At 39.9% G+C, this 12,965-nt stretch overlaps 1 protein-coding gene across 2 annotated transcripts; it reads left to right on the forward strand.

Annotated features, from left to right (window-relative positions):
* The first annotated feature begins 329 nt into the window (after positions 1–329).
* Positions 330–11,934, forward strand: ZFAND5 (zinc finger AN1-type containing 5). 2 transcript variants are annotated; one of them, XM_024555488.4, is made up of 6 exons: positions 330–1,243; positions 5,664–5,823; positions 6,242–6,353; positions 6,993–7,096; positions 9,471–9,596; positions 10,292–11,934. In XM_024555488.4, exons 2-6 carry the CDS (start codon positions 5,673–5,675, stop codon positions 10,438–10,440), a joined length of 642 nt encoding a protein of 213 aa, XP_024411256.1. In that variant the 5' UTR covers positions 330–1,243; positions 5,664–5,672; the 3' UTR covers positions 10,441–11,934. The 2 variants fall into 2 exon arrangements, with proteins under 2 accessions (XP_024411256.1, XP_071077576.1); XM_071221475.1 differs by lacking the exons at positions 6,993–7,096; positions 10,292–11,934 and having other exon boundaries at positions 645–1,243; positions 9,471–9,597.
* Positions 11,935–12,965: the final 1,031 nt, after the last annotated feature.

Raw genomic sequence — 12,965 nt, forward strand, 5'->3', positions numbered from 1 at the left:
TGTCCCTTACTCCATTTCTTGAGTAGAACATTTGGTACTTTCCCAGTTCACGACGCTTTGCTGGAATAGTCAATTTCCAGGGATTTTACAGGCTGGCCAAAACAGTTTGTTCAGAACAGAGGCACCGGGGCCGAGAAGTGGCAGCTCCACCCGTGACCTTGAGCGAGTGCCTCCTGCCCAGTTCCTTACCCGCGGCGTCAGGGCAAAGCTCAAGCTGGACTTTGGAACCGAAACCGGTTGGGAGGGAACGGGGCGGGGCGTAGGCTTAATAAACAAGCAAAAAGAACCCCTCAGAGCTAGAACTCAGTTCTTCTCTAGACGAATCCTCCTAATTCTTGAGGGGTGGGGGACGGATGGTTGGAGAGTAAGGAGGAAAGGGCTCAAGAAAAAAAGCGTGGGAACTCCGATGGCAAAAAGCGGGCTTGAGTGAGGAAATAGCAAGGAGGGAGGCCGAGGGCGAACAATCCGGTTAAAAATAGAACCTCATCCTCCGCAGGACTCGCTCTTTCCAGCTCCACCCTGGGGCCGCAGCCAGGCCAGTGACTCGGCTACGCGCGACAGCCCAGCGGTCAGGCCCCGCCCCGCCTCCGGTGACTGGGGTCGAGGGCGGGACGTCGGGTAGTCTACGTCACCACGCACCCCCACCGCCGTCGGGGTTTTCGCTGACGCACAGACCCCGCCCCTTCCCCCTTTCTTTTTCTCACTGCCGGAGCGCGGGGCGGGGAGGAAGCGTCAGTCGTCTGGACCGGGGTTCTATCTGCATCTCTTCTTGGGGCTCTTCGCTCGCTCCCGAGAGCTACGGGCCTCCTCGGCGGTAGCACAAGTGACTGAGAGCGTCGTCTGCGAGCCCTCGCGGTGCCGTTCCCGCTGCGCGCGCCGCTCGCCGTCGCAATCGGCTCTACCCGCCGCCGGTGGATGCGTGAGGCGACGACGGGCGAGCGCAGTGAGCCGCGTTAGCTGCCGCGGCCTCCGGTCCTCCCTCCGCCTCTACCTCTGCCCCCCCCTCCGCTTCCCTCCTCCCACTTCCCAAGCTCCGGCGTGTCCGGGCCACGCTCGGTGCTACTGCAAGAACAAAAGGATCCCGCGGCGGCGGCAGCGCCACCTCCGCCTGCGGCGCCTACTGGCTCCAGGCCCGCGGCGGCGGCTTCAGGGCGTTCGGCTCGCCCTTCTAGGAGGCTTCGGCCCGGCCCCACCGCGCCGGCGTCGCGCGCAAGCCCGGCTCTCGCACTCGGGCTCACGCAGGGTGAGTGGTGGGGAGCTGGGGGAGGGCGCCCGGCCTCTAGTGCCAGGCTGGGGGGCCGGAAGGCCACCGAACTCCGATTAGGCCCGAGTGGGTCCGGGATGGTGGTGTCCGGGGGAGGGGAGCCCGCCCGCCAGCTCGGAAAGCACAAAGACGGAGGCGGCCTCCTGTAGTCGTGGCCCGAGGGCTCGACTCCCGGCGCCCCCGGCCCGCTCGCACACGCTCAGTGCGGAACAATACCCGCATGCGTCCCCCGGGGGTTGGGGCTCCGGGCCTCCCTACCGCGAGTCCCGGACGCCCTGGGCTGCGGCGCCCGGCGTGGGCAGCCGGACCCGGAGAGACAAAGAGGCGGCCGCGCCCCCGGCCCCCGCTCGCCGCCGACCCCAGCTCGCCGCCGCCGCCTCGGGGGAGCCGCTGCAGCCGGGGGTCGGTGCGGGGCCCGTGGGGTGAGGGGCCGGCCTGTCCTGCGGAGCTGCTGTTCTGCATGACTCAGTAGTTTTTGAAGAAGGCCCTGCCGGGCTTTCGTGAGCGAGGCCTGCGCCTGGAGGGGGGTGGGGGACCACTGGGACCTGAACTTCTAAAATTCTCTGGAACGTGGGTGAGGGGGGCTTCTCTGTGGTCGTGTTCAGTTTTCCCAGCGCCTTGGCGTTTTCGCCCAAGATCCCTTTTATGAGGGGAACGAAGTATCTTCCCCTTTGTTTCGTGCATTTAGGCTGTTGAACTGAAATTCTCTGCTTCCTTTCCAAGCTTTCCGTGAACCTGTGTTTTGGAAAACGTCCGGGTTTTTATCTTTATTCTTGAATGCTAATCTAAGAATAAGGACGTACAAGTGTAAAGTAATACACAGGTCATAGCCCGTTCCTATACCAGGCATTCAAGTAATTTACAGCCTTAAAAATTATAAATTTCATTTTAAACTCATTTTAAAACAGAATTTCAGAATGCAATTACAAAAACACTGCAATTTCACCTTTCAAGTTTTTTAAGAATTTCTTTAAAAGGGATTTATTGTAGTTCTCCCCTATTTTCTACCTCTCGGGACCGATATTAAGCCTGGAAAGGAGCCTTTTAAAATCACAAATCTACTGCATTTGGCAGAGGAAACTCATGTGGAGAGTGAGGACTTGCCCAAGGTCACTTGCTTAGTCAGAGGTAGATTAGAGGCTAGAATTCAGGTATCAAGTCCAGGTGAGCGGGCATTCTTAACATCTGTTAACGTTATGTGCACCTGAAAGAACTAAATTCCATAGGTTTTAAAAACCTTTCTTCTAACTTTTTTTTATATTTGAGGCTAGAGAGTTGTTTAGGTTTTTGGATTGTTTGGGTTTTTTTAGTTGTGGATTACAGGAAGCCAAAACTATAAAAATAAACATTTCACCTTCACATGATAGAGCAAACACATGAATGCTCAAGTTTCTGTCAACTTTAAAGGTATTAGTAATGGTACTGTATTTTTCTAAAATACAGCCAAGTAGGAGAGTACCTAGTGGCAGGCTTATTGCCACTAAACATGAGGATTCTTGCTGCCTTGATGCTCTGTACTGTGCTTGTTTTTATAAACAACCCTGACCATTTTGGCTTCATGAGTGATTAATGATGCTTATATCTTCTAGATTGAATTTGAGATTGTTCTCAAATTCTCTACATTAGGAAAAACTATAGCAGACTTAATGTCATCTTTTTGTTTTGTTTTCTTATTACGTTAGATGTATGAATGCTGCATCCCTAGTTTTGGGGGTTGTGTAGGAGTTGGCAGGCTCGGGGATATAAATAGAAGCTGATTTCAGAGGCCCCTGTTGACTAGGCTTTATGTGAGAGCCTCCATCCAGCTCAGCCTGTCACATTGCAGCCTTGTGACAGGCTGAAGCACCCGCCCATGTGATCTAAGCTTCTGAGAAGAAATATTAAGGCAAGCTCTGCACATGTGATGGCATTTCAAAGCTGGCTTTGGGCGCGGGGGGCACACAACTTCAAGATGAGGAGCCAGGTAGAACACTTATGTCCCGGTGTCTCTAAGTTGAAGATTATTTATAGTGAATTGAAGGCAGATACGTTTTCTGGAGAAGGAATACTTTGCATGTTGGTGTAGGTGAAATCATTGGATGAGATTCCCTCCCCCACTGTTTATATAAAAGATTTTAAGAATCAGATTAACAAATATTAATGTTGGTTGGGTCAAATTTAGGCCGTTTTGCTATAAAAGCCACTGTCTGATGACTGAAAGTATAGAAAGTGTGAGCTAGCATAATTCTTAAGCTGAGTTGAAGAAATGGCCCAAATTTTTGTTTAGGGTAAAGATTCACACACTTTACATAGTGGGCATGCAAATAGATACAGTTTATTATTTGAAGCATTTTTTGCACATATTATGCCCTAATTTTTAAAAACCCAGCTGAAAGTGTTTATTAATAAACTTCCTAAGTGATGTTGAAATGTTTACACTACTCTGCTCCAAAATGAGTCAGCTAAATTCCACTTACTATTTAAAGAGACAGTGTCAACTAAATTAGTACTATTGTTTGAAGTTGTGGATCTTGGTCATTCTCCATACAAGCTTGATTGACTTGAAATATTTTCAAGCTTGAAAACTGTCTTTTTGCTAACAAAAGTAAAGGTTGCTGTTATTTAATTGGGAATAGTTGTCATCCTTCTGCCAGGTCAGAATTGGTTAGTCCTCTTCCATCCTTTTTAAAAATAATTTTGTTAATAAAAATTGCTAATAATTTTTGAGACATTATTTTAAATAACTGACTAAAGAGTGTATTCTAGAAGTGATAATTGGAAAAAGCCATATAGAATTCTAGAAGATAAGCTGTAGCTTGAAGTACTTTGCTGCACTTGAAATGTTCATAACTTAAACCATAAGTAATTTCTTTTATCAGCAGTAAGGCACATTTAAAGACAAGTTAGAGCATATGCTGTTTGGTAAAATGTTCTCAAGTTTGCTTTTTGTATATTCATACATATTTTTAGGTGTTGGGGAAACCCACTTTTTTAATAGTGTATATTTTCTCTTTAACTTACAGGAAAATGCACTAAACTTAACAAAAGATAACTATTTGTGCTAATTTTAACAAGGCTTGTGGAAAAGCAAGACTATCCTTGCTGTATAAAGATTTTTTCTGGTAATTTAGCATTAAATATTAACCATTACTAAACATTGTGTATTTGCTTTACTTTGCTATAGAGAAATTGAACTCGAAAAGGTTTTAATTTTCTGGTATGAGGAAGGTAAGCAATTGTTTCAAGAGAACCTTTGGCTGAGAAATCTATGGCTGATAATCTGTTGTGCGCTGCAGGATTCTAGGCTCTGGCTTTAAACTACTCAGCCCCGTATTTCACATCTCAAATGTAGAACATAAAAGTGTAAGCACCTGACCCCCTAAATTTTTAAAGAGCTTCACTTGTTGGTTCCAAGGCAACAGGAAAGCCTAGATGATCTACCAGCTCTCTTTTCAGTCTATGTGAAAGTGTTGCAATATTCTAAACGCTGCCCAGTAGCAGAATTGTTGAGTTACTAGTTGGACCCAAGTATATTCAGGTGTTAGTTTTAAGAAAGCATAGAGCTACATCTAATATACGGCTAGTTTAAAGAACTGGTAGATCTCAAGAGTCAGTAATTTGGCCCTGGCCAAGTAGTTCAGTTGGTTTAGTGTTGTCCCAATACACTAATGTTGTGGGTTCAATTCCTGGTTAGGTAGGGCATATACAAGTTTCAACCAATGTCCCTGGTTAGTGTGGTGTGGTTGGTTGGAGCATTGTCTCTGTAACCTAGAGGTTGTGAATTCAATCCTTGGAGTGGGCACATACATTTCCTGATGTTTCTCTCTCCCCCTCCCTTCCTCTGTCTCTAAAAAGCAATAAAAATCATGCCCTTGGATGAGGATTTTTTAAAAATACATAAATAAGTGAAACAACAAATCAGTGTTTCTCTAAAAAAGCCATAAAAAGTAAATAGAAGTTATTTGTAGTTTTTGTTGACATTTGCAAGTTCCATTTAATATATTTTAACCAATGATCAGAAGATATCAATTGCCTAAGTTGATTTAAATATAATTTTGATAATAGGGAGAGTGACCTTTTCAGAAACTGAAGCAAAAAACAATAGTGACAAGTAATATAAGTACATTTTAATGTTTTTAATGGTAGTGGGGTTTTTTTTTTGTCCCAAAGAATGTGAAATCATTATAGGTCATTATTTATCAAGTTAAAAATTGATTCCTTTCATACCCTTTGTTTTTACAAAGGGAGCAAAATATAACTTGGCCTGCTTTTTTAAATGATTTACACAGTTTGGGCCTTTGTTAGAAATAGGCTTAGTGTTCAGAATAACAAAGGTACATTGGTGACTGTTACACTAATTTAGTGATTTTATTTTGGTTATATGCTAGTTTCTAAAGTATTGTTTTTGTTTTCTTTATAGCTGAAAAATATGGCTCAGGAGACTAACCAGACCCCAGGGCCCATGCTGTGTAGTACAGGATGTGGCTTTTATGGGAATCCTAGGACAAATGGAATGTGTTCTGTTTGCTACAAAGAACATCTTCAGAGGCAGCAGAATAGTGGCAGAATGAGCCCAATGGGTAAGTTGTTTCCAAGGAAAAACTCATTTGAAGAACTGGTGAACAGAAAACATAGAGCCAAGAATGGGGGTCTAAGACTGAGAATCAATGCTGAAGGCCCAAAGAGAGAAGACCTGAGAAAAGCTTGAAATTAAAGCAGCAGCCCAAGTACTTGGCATTACCACATCAGGAATGAATGACTATCTACAAGTGTCTGCTAGATGTTTCATTTTGTTTTTGAGGTTTTATTTTACACTCGTATTCACTGGATATGACTTTAATAATGTACTTTTGTTTAGATACTCAAGTGTAGGATTCTGCAACACAATGAAAATGCTTAAATCACTAACCTAATTAAATGCAAGTATTTGTTACTTATTTAGTCTTGATACTGAGTGTAGTATTTCTTTGTTTCTTACAAATCATTTTTTTAAAATAGGAACAGCTAGTGGTTCCAACAGCCCTACCTCAGATTCTGCATCTGTACAAAGAGCAGACGCTAGTTTAAACAACTGTGAAGGTGCTGCTGGCAGCACATCTGAAAAATCAAGGTAAGATTATTTCAGAGTTTTTATAATACAAGGAGGAAACAAAGATAGCTGTGCTATCCATACTATTATAATTATGAGTGTTCGTATATAATAAGGGTGTTAATTTATCAGATGCCCTTGGCTTTGCATGTGTTGCACAGTCAGGGATTTCAGTATCTTTTAATATATGATCTTGTAGGTCATTGAGTAAAGATGTGTACTATAACGCACTCCATAACACCCCCAAGGATGCTGTGTTGAGAATGCTGTGCTTTTATTTCCTTATAATTGAGGCTTAGAGACTAGGGAGTGAGGCTTTGCAGACTATAGTGTAATGCCACACAAGGCATTTCGGCAAAACTACCCCCTTTTGCCCTTAAACAGATTACAGACACAGCTAAACATCCTAGTTGGCTCTAATAAAATAATGTGATTTATACAAATGTGCAGCCTTGGAATTGATGAGACATTTATCAGATTGCTTTCTTTATTCTCAACCATTTTTGCTGAGCATCCAGTATTCTTTTTAAAATTTTAGATTATTTAACTCCGATTGATCATGTTGGAAATACTATATAATTTAAAGTTGAACTGACAACTTACTATCTCACAAAGAAGTACCCTTAACATCTTTAAAAATGTTTGCTTGAACTCAAATAGAAATGTACCTGTGGCTGCCTTGCCTGTAACTCAGCAAATGACAGAAATGAGCATTTCAAGAGAGGACAAAATAACTACCCCGAAAACAGAGGTGTCAGAGCCAGGTATGCTTTTTGTTTAATACTAGTTCAGTTCTGGACTTGGTAGTATGAGAAAGGGTTGGTGGGGGGATTCGTTCCTTCCCATCGAAGGACCAGAAATGGAGAGAGCTGTAAAATACAGACCAAGAACCAGCTCTCTTTAGAGAGTGTAAAATAGTCACTTTACTCTCTTCTTTCTTCTCTGCCCACCTCCCACCATCCCCTACACCAATAAATTAGCAAAGATTATAATCTGGACACAGGAAGTATTAAGATTTAATGAATTTAGAAAGTGGTTTACTGTCATATTTTAAAGGTATCTAAATCATTAGAGAAGGCATTGTTCAAAAACATAGAGAAATTTCACAGATTAAATTTCAAAGCTGTGAAGAAAAATTTTATATCAAAAGTAGTAACTCCTCAGTCTTGATATTGCTAGTATTGTAGAAAATATTCAAGCAAAAAAACATATTAAACACTAAGACTTTCAGGTTGAAGTGTAGGATCTCATATTTTGTAAAAGTTTAAAACTCAGTATGGGAAGGCATTTTCGGTTTTCATTAGATAGTGACTCTTGAGTCAGTGCTTAATTTATATAGTGCAACCACAAGTTTTCTAATGTGCCAGAGATTGATTTACTTGAATTACCTGTGCTAGGCCCAGAACAAGTATCTATGTGTTTTATGTTGCACATAGTTCATTTTTTATAACTTCATTATTCCCTGGTAGTATTGACTGAATACAATACAAACCTTTATTGTGAGGAAATAGTGTCAGTGCATATATAATCTGCTTTGAAGGCTTGCTTTTTCTAACATCACATAATATCACAAGCTTATGTGATAAAGTTAAGGTGAAAATGTGTAAGTTGGGCAAGTGAATCCAAATTTGGCATTTTGAAATGAGTTCCATACTTCTGCAAAAGCTGACCAAATTAGTGTGTGTGAGAATTTTTTGGTCTTCAAACACAAAATTAGTCTGGCCTTAGAACAGTACTCTTTTGGGTTAGATCTATAGCTAGCCTCCACATTATTATTTCGTAGTAGTAATTCTGTAGTTCACTGTTTCTTTGCCTTTTTCTATATCATTTTTCTTTTCTTAGTCCCCCTTATCTGTATGTCTTATGAACCACTGCTCAGTTTTTAGGTGTGGTGGAGGAAATGGCTGTTACTCCTCTCCTCCCCAAAACTATTCCTGTACCATCAGGGAAGATTATATTAAGGTAGTCATAGTAGATTGTTAGACATAAGTAATAGGTAGAATGTTCTACTAGCCTAGTAGTAGGCTATCTAATCTCTAATAAAAATGAGTTACAAATTTGGGGAGAATTTACGAGTAAGTTGTCATTAAAACAATTTGCGTTGCATCTAGAGTTTGGATTTATGTTAATAACATTGGTGCTGGCCTATTGTTCAGGTTGTAATTTTAGCATTGCATATGCTAATTTGCTATTCTCAGGGTTTGGATTAATACTAAAGCTCAGTTTACAGTGCTTCTGGTGTAGTTGAATTTTATGGAAGTTGAATTAAATTTGGTATTTTTAAAGTAATGGTAATGTGGACTTTAATCCAATAATGTACAGTTTTTGCCTTCATATTGATAAATTCTGTTGATATCATGTATGAACTAAAACTTACAGCCCTTTAGGTGGAAAAATTGACTTTTTAATGTAAACCAAAATTATTGTTTTACCTATGAAATCCTTAACAGTCTAAAATCAAGACTTTACAAGTATTTATTGTCTTAAAGACAGTGCTGGCTAATCTTTCAAAAGGAACTTTTAAAAAAAGTCTTCCAGATTTTCTGCATAAGACAATAAAGCACTTGTTAAATGGCAAAATAATTTTGAAATTATAGGATCTGAAGTTAGTGATTAATGATTTGGGGTTTACTTGTCAAAATTTGCTGGTTTTATCTAGGCTTTTCTTCCCCTGAAAGTATAAAAGCAAAATAGCTTTTGCAGTCTAGAACCTCAGAAGTTGTCAGCTTTATTTACTGAGTAGTAATGACTTCGAACAGACCTAATTAAAATGTTTACATGTAGGCAATTACAATATGGAAAAACTGAGCTTGTGACCAACATCTCAGATCTTTTAAAATTGGGGTTTTGTTTCTCAGCTAGCTGTTAATGAGTGAGTTGAAAGGAATTTACAGTGATAATTGTATAAAATTTAGAGGAACAAGTAGTAGTATGTTGATAGGCAAGGAATTCTTAGATATGATAGTTCCATTATAAAAGTAAAAGATCCTGTTTAAGGTACATGTTTTTAAGAAAGTCTTCTTAAACATTTTTTACTAAGATTTTTAAGGGGTTATTTTTTTTTTTAACTTAGATAATTGGTTAATTTTCAGCCAGTGAACCCGTGACAAATTACTAATTTTTACCCTTACTTTTCAGTTGTTACTCAGCCCAGTTCATCAGTTTCTCAACCCAGTACTTCTCAAAGTGAAGAAAAAGCTCCTGAGTTACCCAAACCAAAGAAGAACAGATGTTTTATGTGCAGAAAGAAAGTTGGCCTTACAGGTATTTAGAAAACACATTAGACAGAGTGTATTTTATAGCTTGGGTTCCGTAAGGTGCTCCTGGTGACTTCATAAGGGGCTGATTGGTCCTATAACAAAATGCCCGACTTTCAAGAATAGAAAGTCTAGTCTAGTTTGATTTCCATTTGTCTCCCTAACCACATAAAACCCTTTTACTAACTTTAGACTTTGAGTTAAGACTTTCCTTTATTGGATTGATAAAAATTCATTCATTTTGATTATTTCCTTTGGTCTCCTGGGTAAAAGGTAGCTGAACTAAATAGTAAGCACCTACTTGGAGCCAGGCAAACAATATTATAGATACATTTTGTTTCCTTTAAGTCTCACAGCTTTATTGTTGTCCTTCCCTAGTTTTCACTTGAAACATTACCCAGTTAACATACGGTAGGAGGAGGATTTAAGTCCATATCGTTCTGGCTCCAGAGTCCATGTAATTTCTACCCTGTGTGATATCTATAGGAGTTTATGGAAGGGTAGTTACTTCCATAAAGTAAAAGGTGGTCAAAGGTGGTTTAAAAACTCTTTCACAATTTGAAGTGACAAGACTCTGTCATGTTGTAAAGAGTCATGGAAACCTGGTTCCCTTTCTATAGTGAGTAAGGCTTTTTATTATTATTTTCTCTCCCTTTTAATTGCTACAAGTTCCCAAGTGACTGCTTCCTCTTGTCTGTTCAGGGTTTGACTGCCGATGTGGAAATTTGTTTTGTGGACTTCACCGTTACTCTGACAAGCACAACTGTCCATATGACTACAAAGCAGAAGCTGCAGCAAAAATCAGAAAAGAGAATCCAGTTGTTGTGGCTGAAAAAATACAGAGAATATAAATTACTACTTGCGAAGAGACTGAAACTTTGTTTTTATTTTAATATATCGTAGGAAAACATTAAAGAGCAGATGCATGGCCATTTTCCTTTGATGTTCTCCAGAGTTTTACTTTATACTTGTCTGTCTTACTGATATTTTAGGATGTTTGGGTGTTTGTTACAGGCAGAATTGGATAGGTACAGCCCTACAAAATGTATATGCCCTCCCTTAAATAAAATTGGATGAAAATCTGCACATCAAATTGAATTACAGATACTAGGGACAAAATTTAGTTCCCACGTGCCAAACAAAATATGTGAAATCTCTGCATGTTTGCAGCGTTTCTGCCTTTTGGGAATGTAATCAAGGTATAATCTTTGGCTAGTGTTATGTGCCTGTATTTTTCTTAAAAATGGTACACCAGAAAAGGACTGGCAGTCTACTTCCACCATAATTAAACTTCACCTTGTTAATTTCCACATGTTCTTTGGAAGCTGGAAGAAGGCGATAAAGAGGATCAGACCTTCCCATGAAACCAGTATTTGATGCCATGTGTAAGCCTGGCTAATCAATCAGTCTAAAGCTGTCAAATAAGACATTCTGTGAAAGGTAAACATCACAACTGGTTGTCATAGGAGTAAAACCATCAAGCAACAGGGTTTGAGCTACCGTTGAAGCTTAGTGTGCTGGCTGCACCAGAAGATGTCTGCATTACTCTCATTGCTAAAAATGTGTAGCGCAGAACTGCACTAGGATTAATTTGTTTACAAGAAGAAATTAAAACTACATTTGGTTTTCATACACAGCAGCTCTATTGAATAACATGCATCTGAATTTTAAGTTGCAAAGGCATCTGAACAGTTAATTTTTCATGTGCATCTTTTGTTGAATGTTTTGGTTCAAGAAAGAATGTTTAAAGCTTTTTTAAAGACTTCAGTTCTTAATGTAACTTTACCCTTCTGCATGGAAAATCATAACCAACATGGCTGCAGTAGACTTAGTGGTATCCAGCACCACTTGCAGAGGGCTGCTTTATCATATTAATTGTACTTGGGTGTAGGACTCTAGTGTTCTTGGGTGTATTGCATGGGCTGCATTATTTACAGCATTGTACAATAACAACTAGAAGAGGCAGTATACTTCACTGATGCTTGTCTGGTAATATCACTTCTGTGTTATAATGGAAGGTTTTCTGTGATGTATGAAACGTGTGTTTTTTTTAATATATAAATGAGTATAGTTAGATTAGTGTTGTGGTAATGCCTGTTTTCATCTGTAAATAGTTAAGTATGTACACGAGGCACTACTTCTGATTTATTGCAGTGTTCAGTCCTAGTTTTTACTTTCATTCTTAAAGCATTCAATTTTGCTTTCAATTTTATGTACCTTAGTTCCGAGTTAGATTTGCAGATGTGTACAGATAGTTCATATTTATGTATTGCACATAATCATGCTGTCCAGCATTGATGCTATATTGTATTATGTAAATAATAAAAGCCATGTACAGAGGGAAACTTCCACTTGGTCATTGGGTTTTTAAGCCATAGTTAGAAATTCTACAGGAACCTAATTAGAAAATGTTTCATAAACAACTTCTCAGTTACATGTATAGACTTTGCATGGCTGTGTTGTACATTTTTCATTGCTGTCTCAACAGGTGTTGACATGAGAACCATGAGATGAGTTTTGTGAAATGTCTTCAAGTGTGGGACATAACAGGTTGAAAAAATGAAAAGGCGCTTTTAGGATCTTACCACCTAAGAGAAAGGAATGAAATTTGAGCAATTACGACTGCTTACCTTTTTAGGTTTTATTTTATAGGTGACCTTTTAGGCATGACAGTTTGCCTGAAAACAGGCATAGTTTTGATTTACTTTTCTGGGTGTGGCCCTAATGTAGAGATTGGATCCATGGGCTTGGTCTTTGAAGCTTTCATGGGAGATAACGAATAACAGTGGCAAGTTCTGACTTTGCCCACGGACTAACAGAAGCCAAGAACAGAACCGTGGCTGCTCAGTGATGGAGTTTCAAATGGAAATATTTATCCTGGTTCACTGTGATTTTTCACAGTTCTTTGGGTGTTGATGCATTTGCTTCAAGTGAGAAAAATACGTGTAGAAATTAATATATGAGGAAGTATTTCCTGAAATATGAAGGATCACAATTGACTTGATAATTACAGTTTAAAAATAAGACTTCCCTTCTCAGTGCTACCTTTGTCAATATTTACATGATTTGTTTTAAATCTTAAGGTTTTGAAATCGGTATGTGGAGGATAAAGATGACATGAGGGAAGATGATGGATCCTCAGACTTCATTGGTTAATAAAGGTCTTCAAATAAATGCTCCTATAGGCATTTGTTCTTAAGACAAATGGCATTAAGAAACATTAAGAATAGATTTGATCTTACAGGATTTAATTTGTTGGAAGCATCAATGGGGGGAAAGGGAAACAAAGTGTGTAAGGCAGCTAGGAAGATTGATTTCTATATAGACTTGTTTTCAAAACTGAATGTTTCCCTGGCAAGACAAAAGGTTTTAACTT

The sequence above is a fragment of the Desmodus rotundus genome, chromosome 1, assembly GCF_022682495.2.
Source record: "Desmodus rotundus isolate HL8 chromosome 1, HLdesRot8A.1, whole genome shotgun sequence".
Lineage (NCBI taxonomy): Eukaryota > Metazoa > Chordata > Mammalia > Chiroptera > Phyllostomidae > Desmodus > Desmodus rotundus.

Bases quoted from the DNA above. Each gene is read 5' to 3' on its own strand.
- ZFAND5 (XM_024555488.4), top strand. From the start codon at position 5,673: ATGGCTCAGGAGACTAACCAGACCCCAGGGCCCATGCTGTGTAGTACA. The intron at 6,354-6,992 runs GTAAGATTATTT...GAACTCAAATAG, and splicing joins AGCACATCTGAAAAATCAAG to AAATGTACCTGTGGCTGCCT. The intron at 9,597-10,291 runs GTATTTAGAAAA...TTGTCTGTTCAG, and splicing joins AAAGAAAGTTGGCCTTACAG to GGTTTGACTGCCGATGTGGA.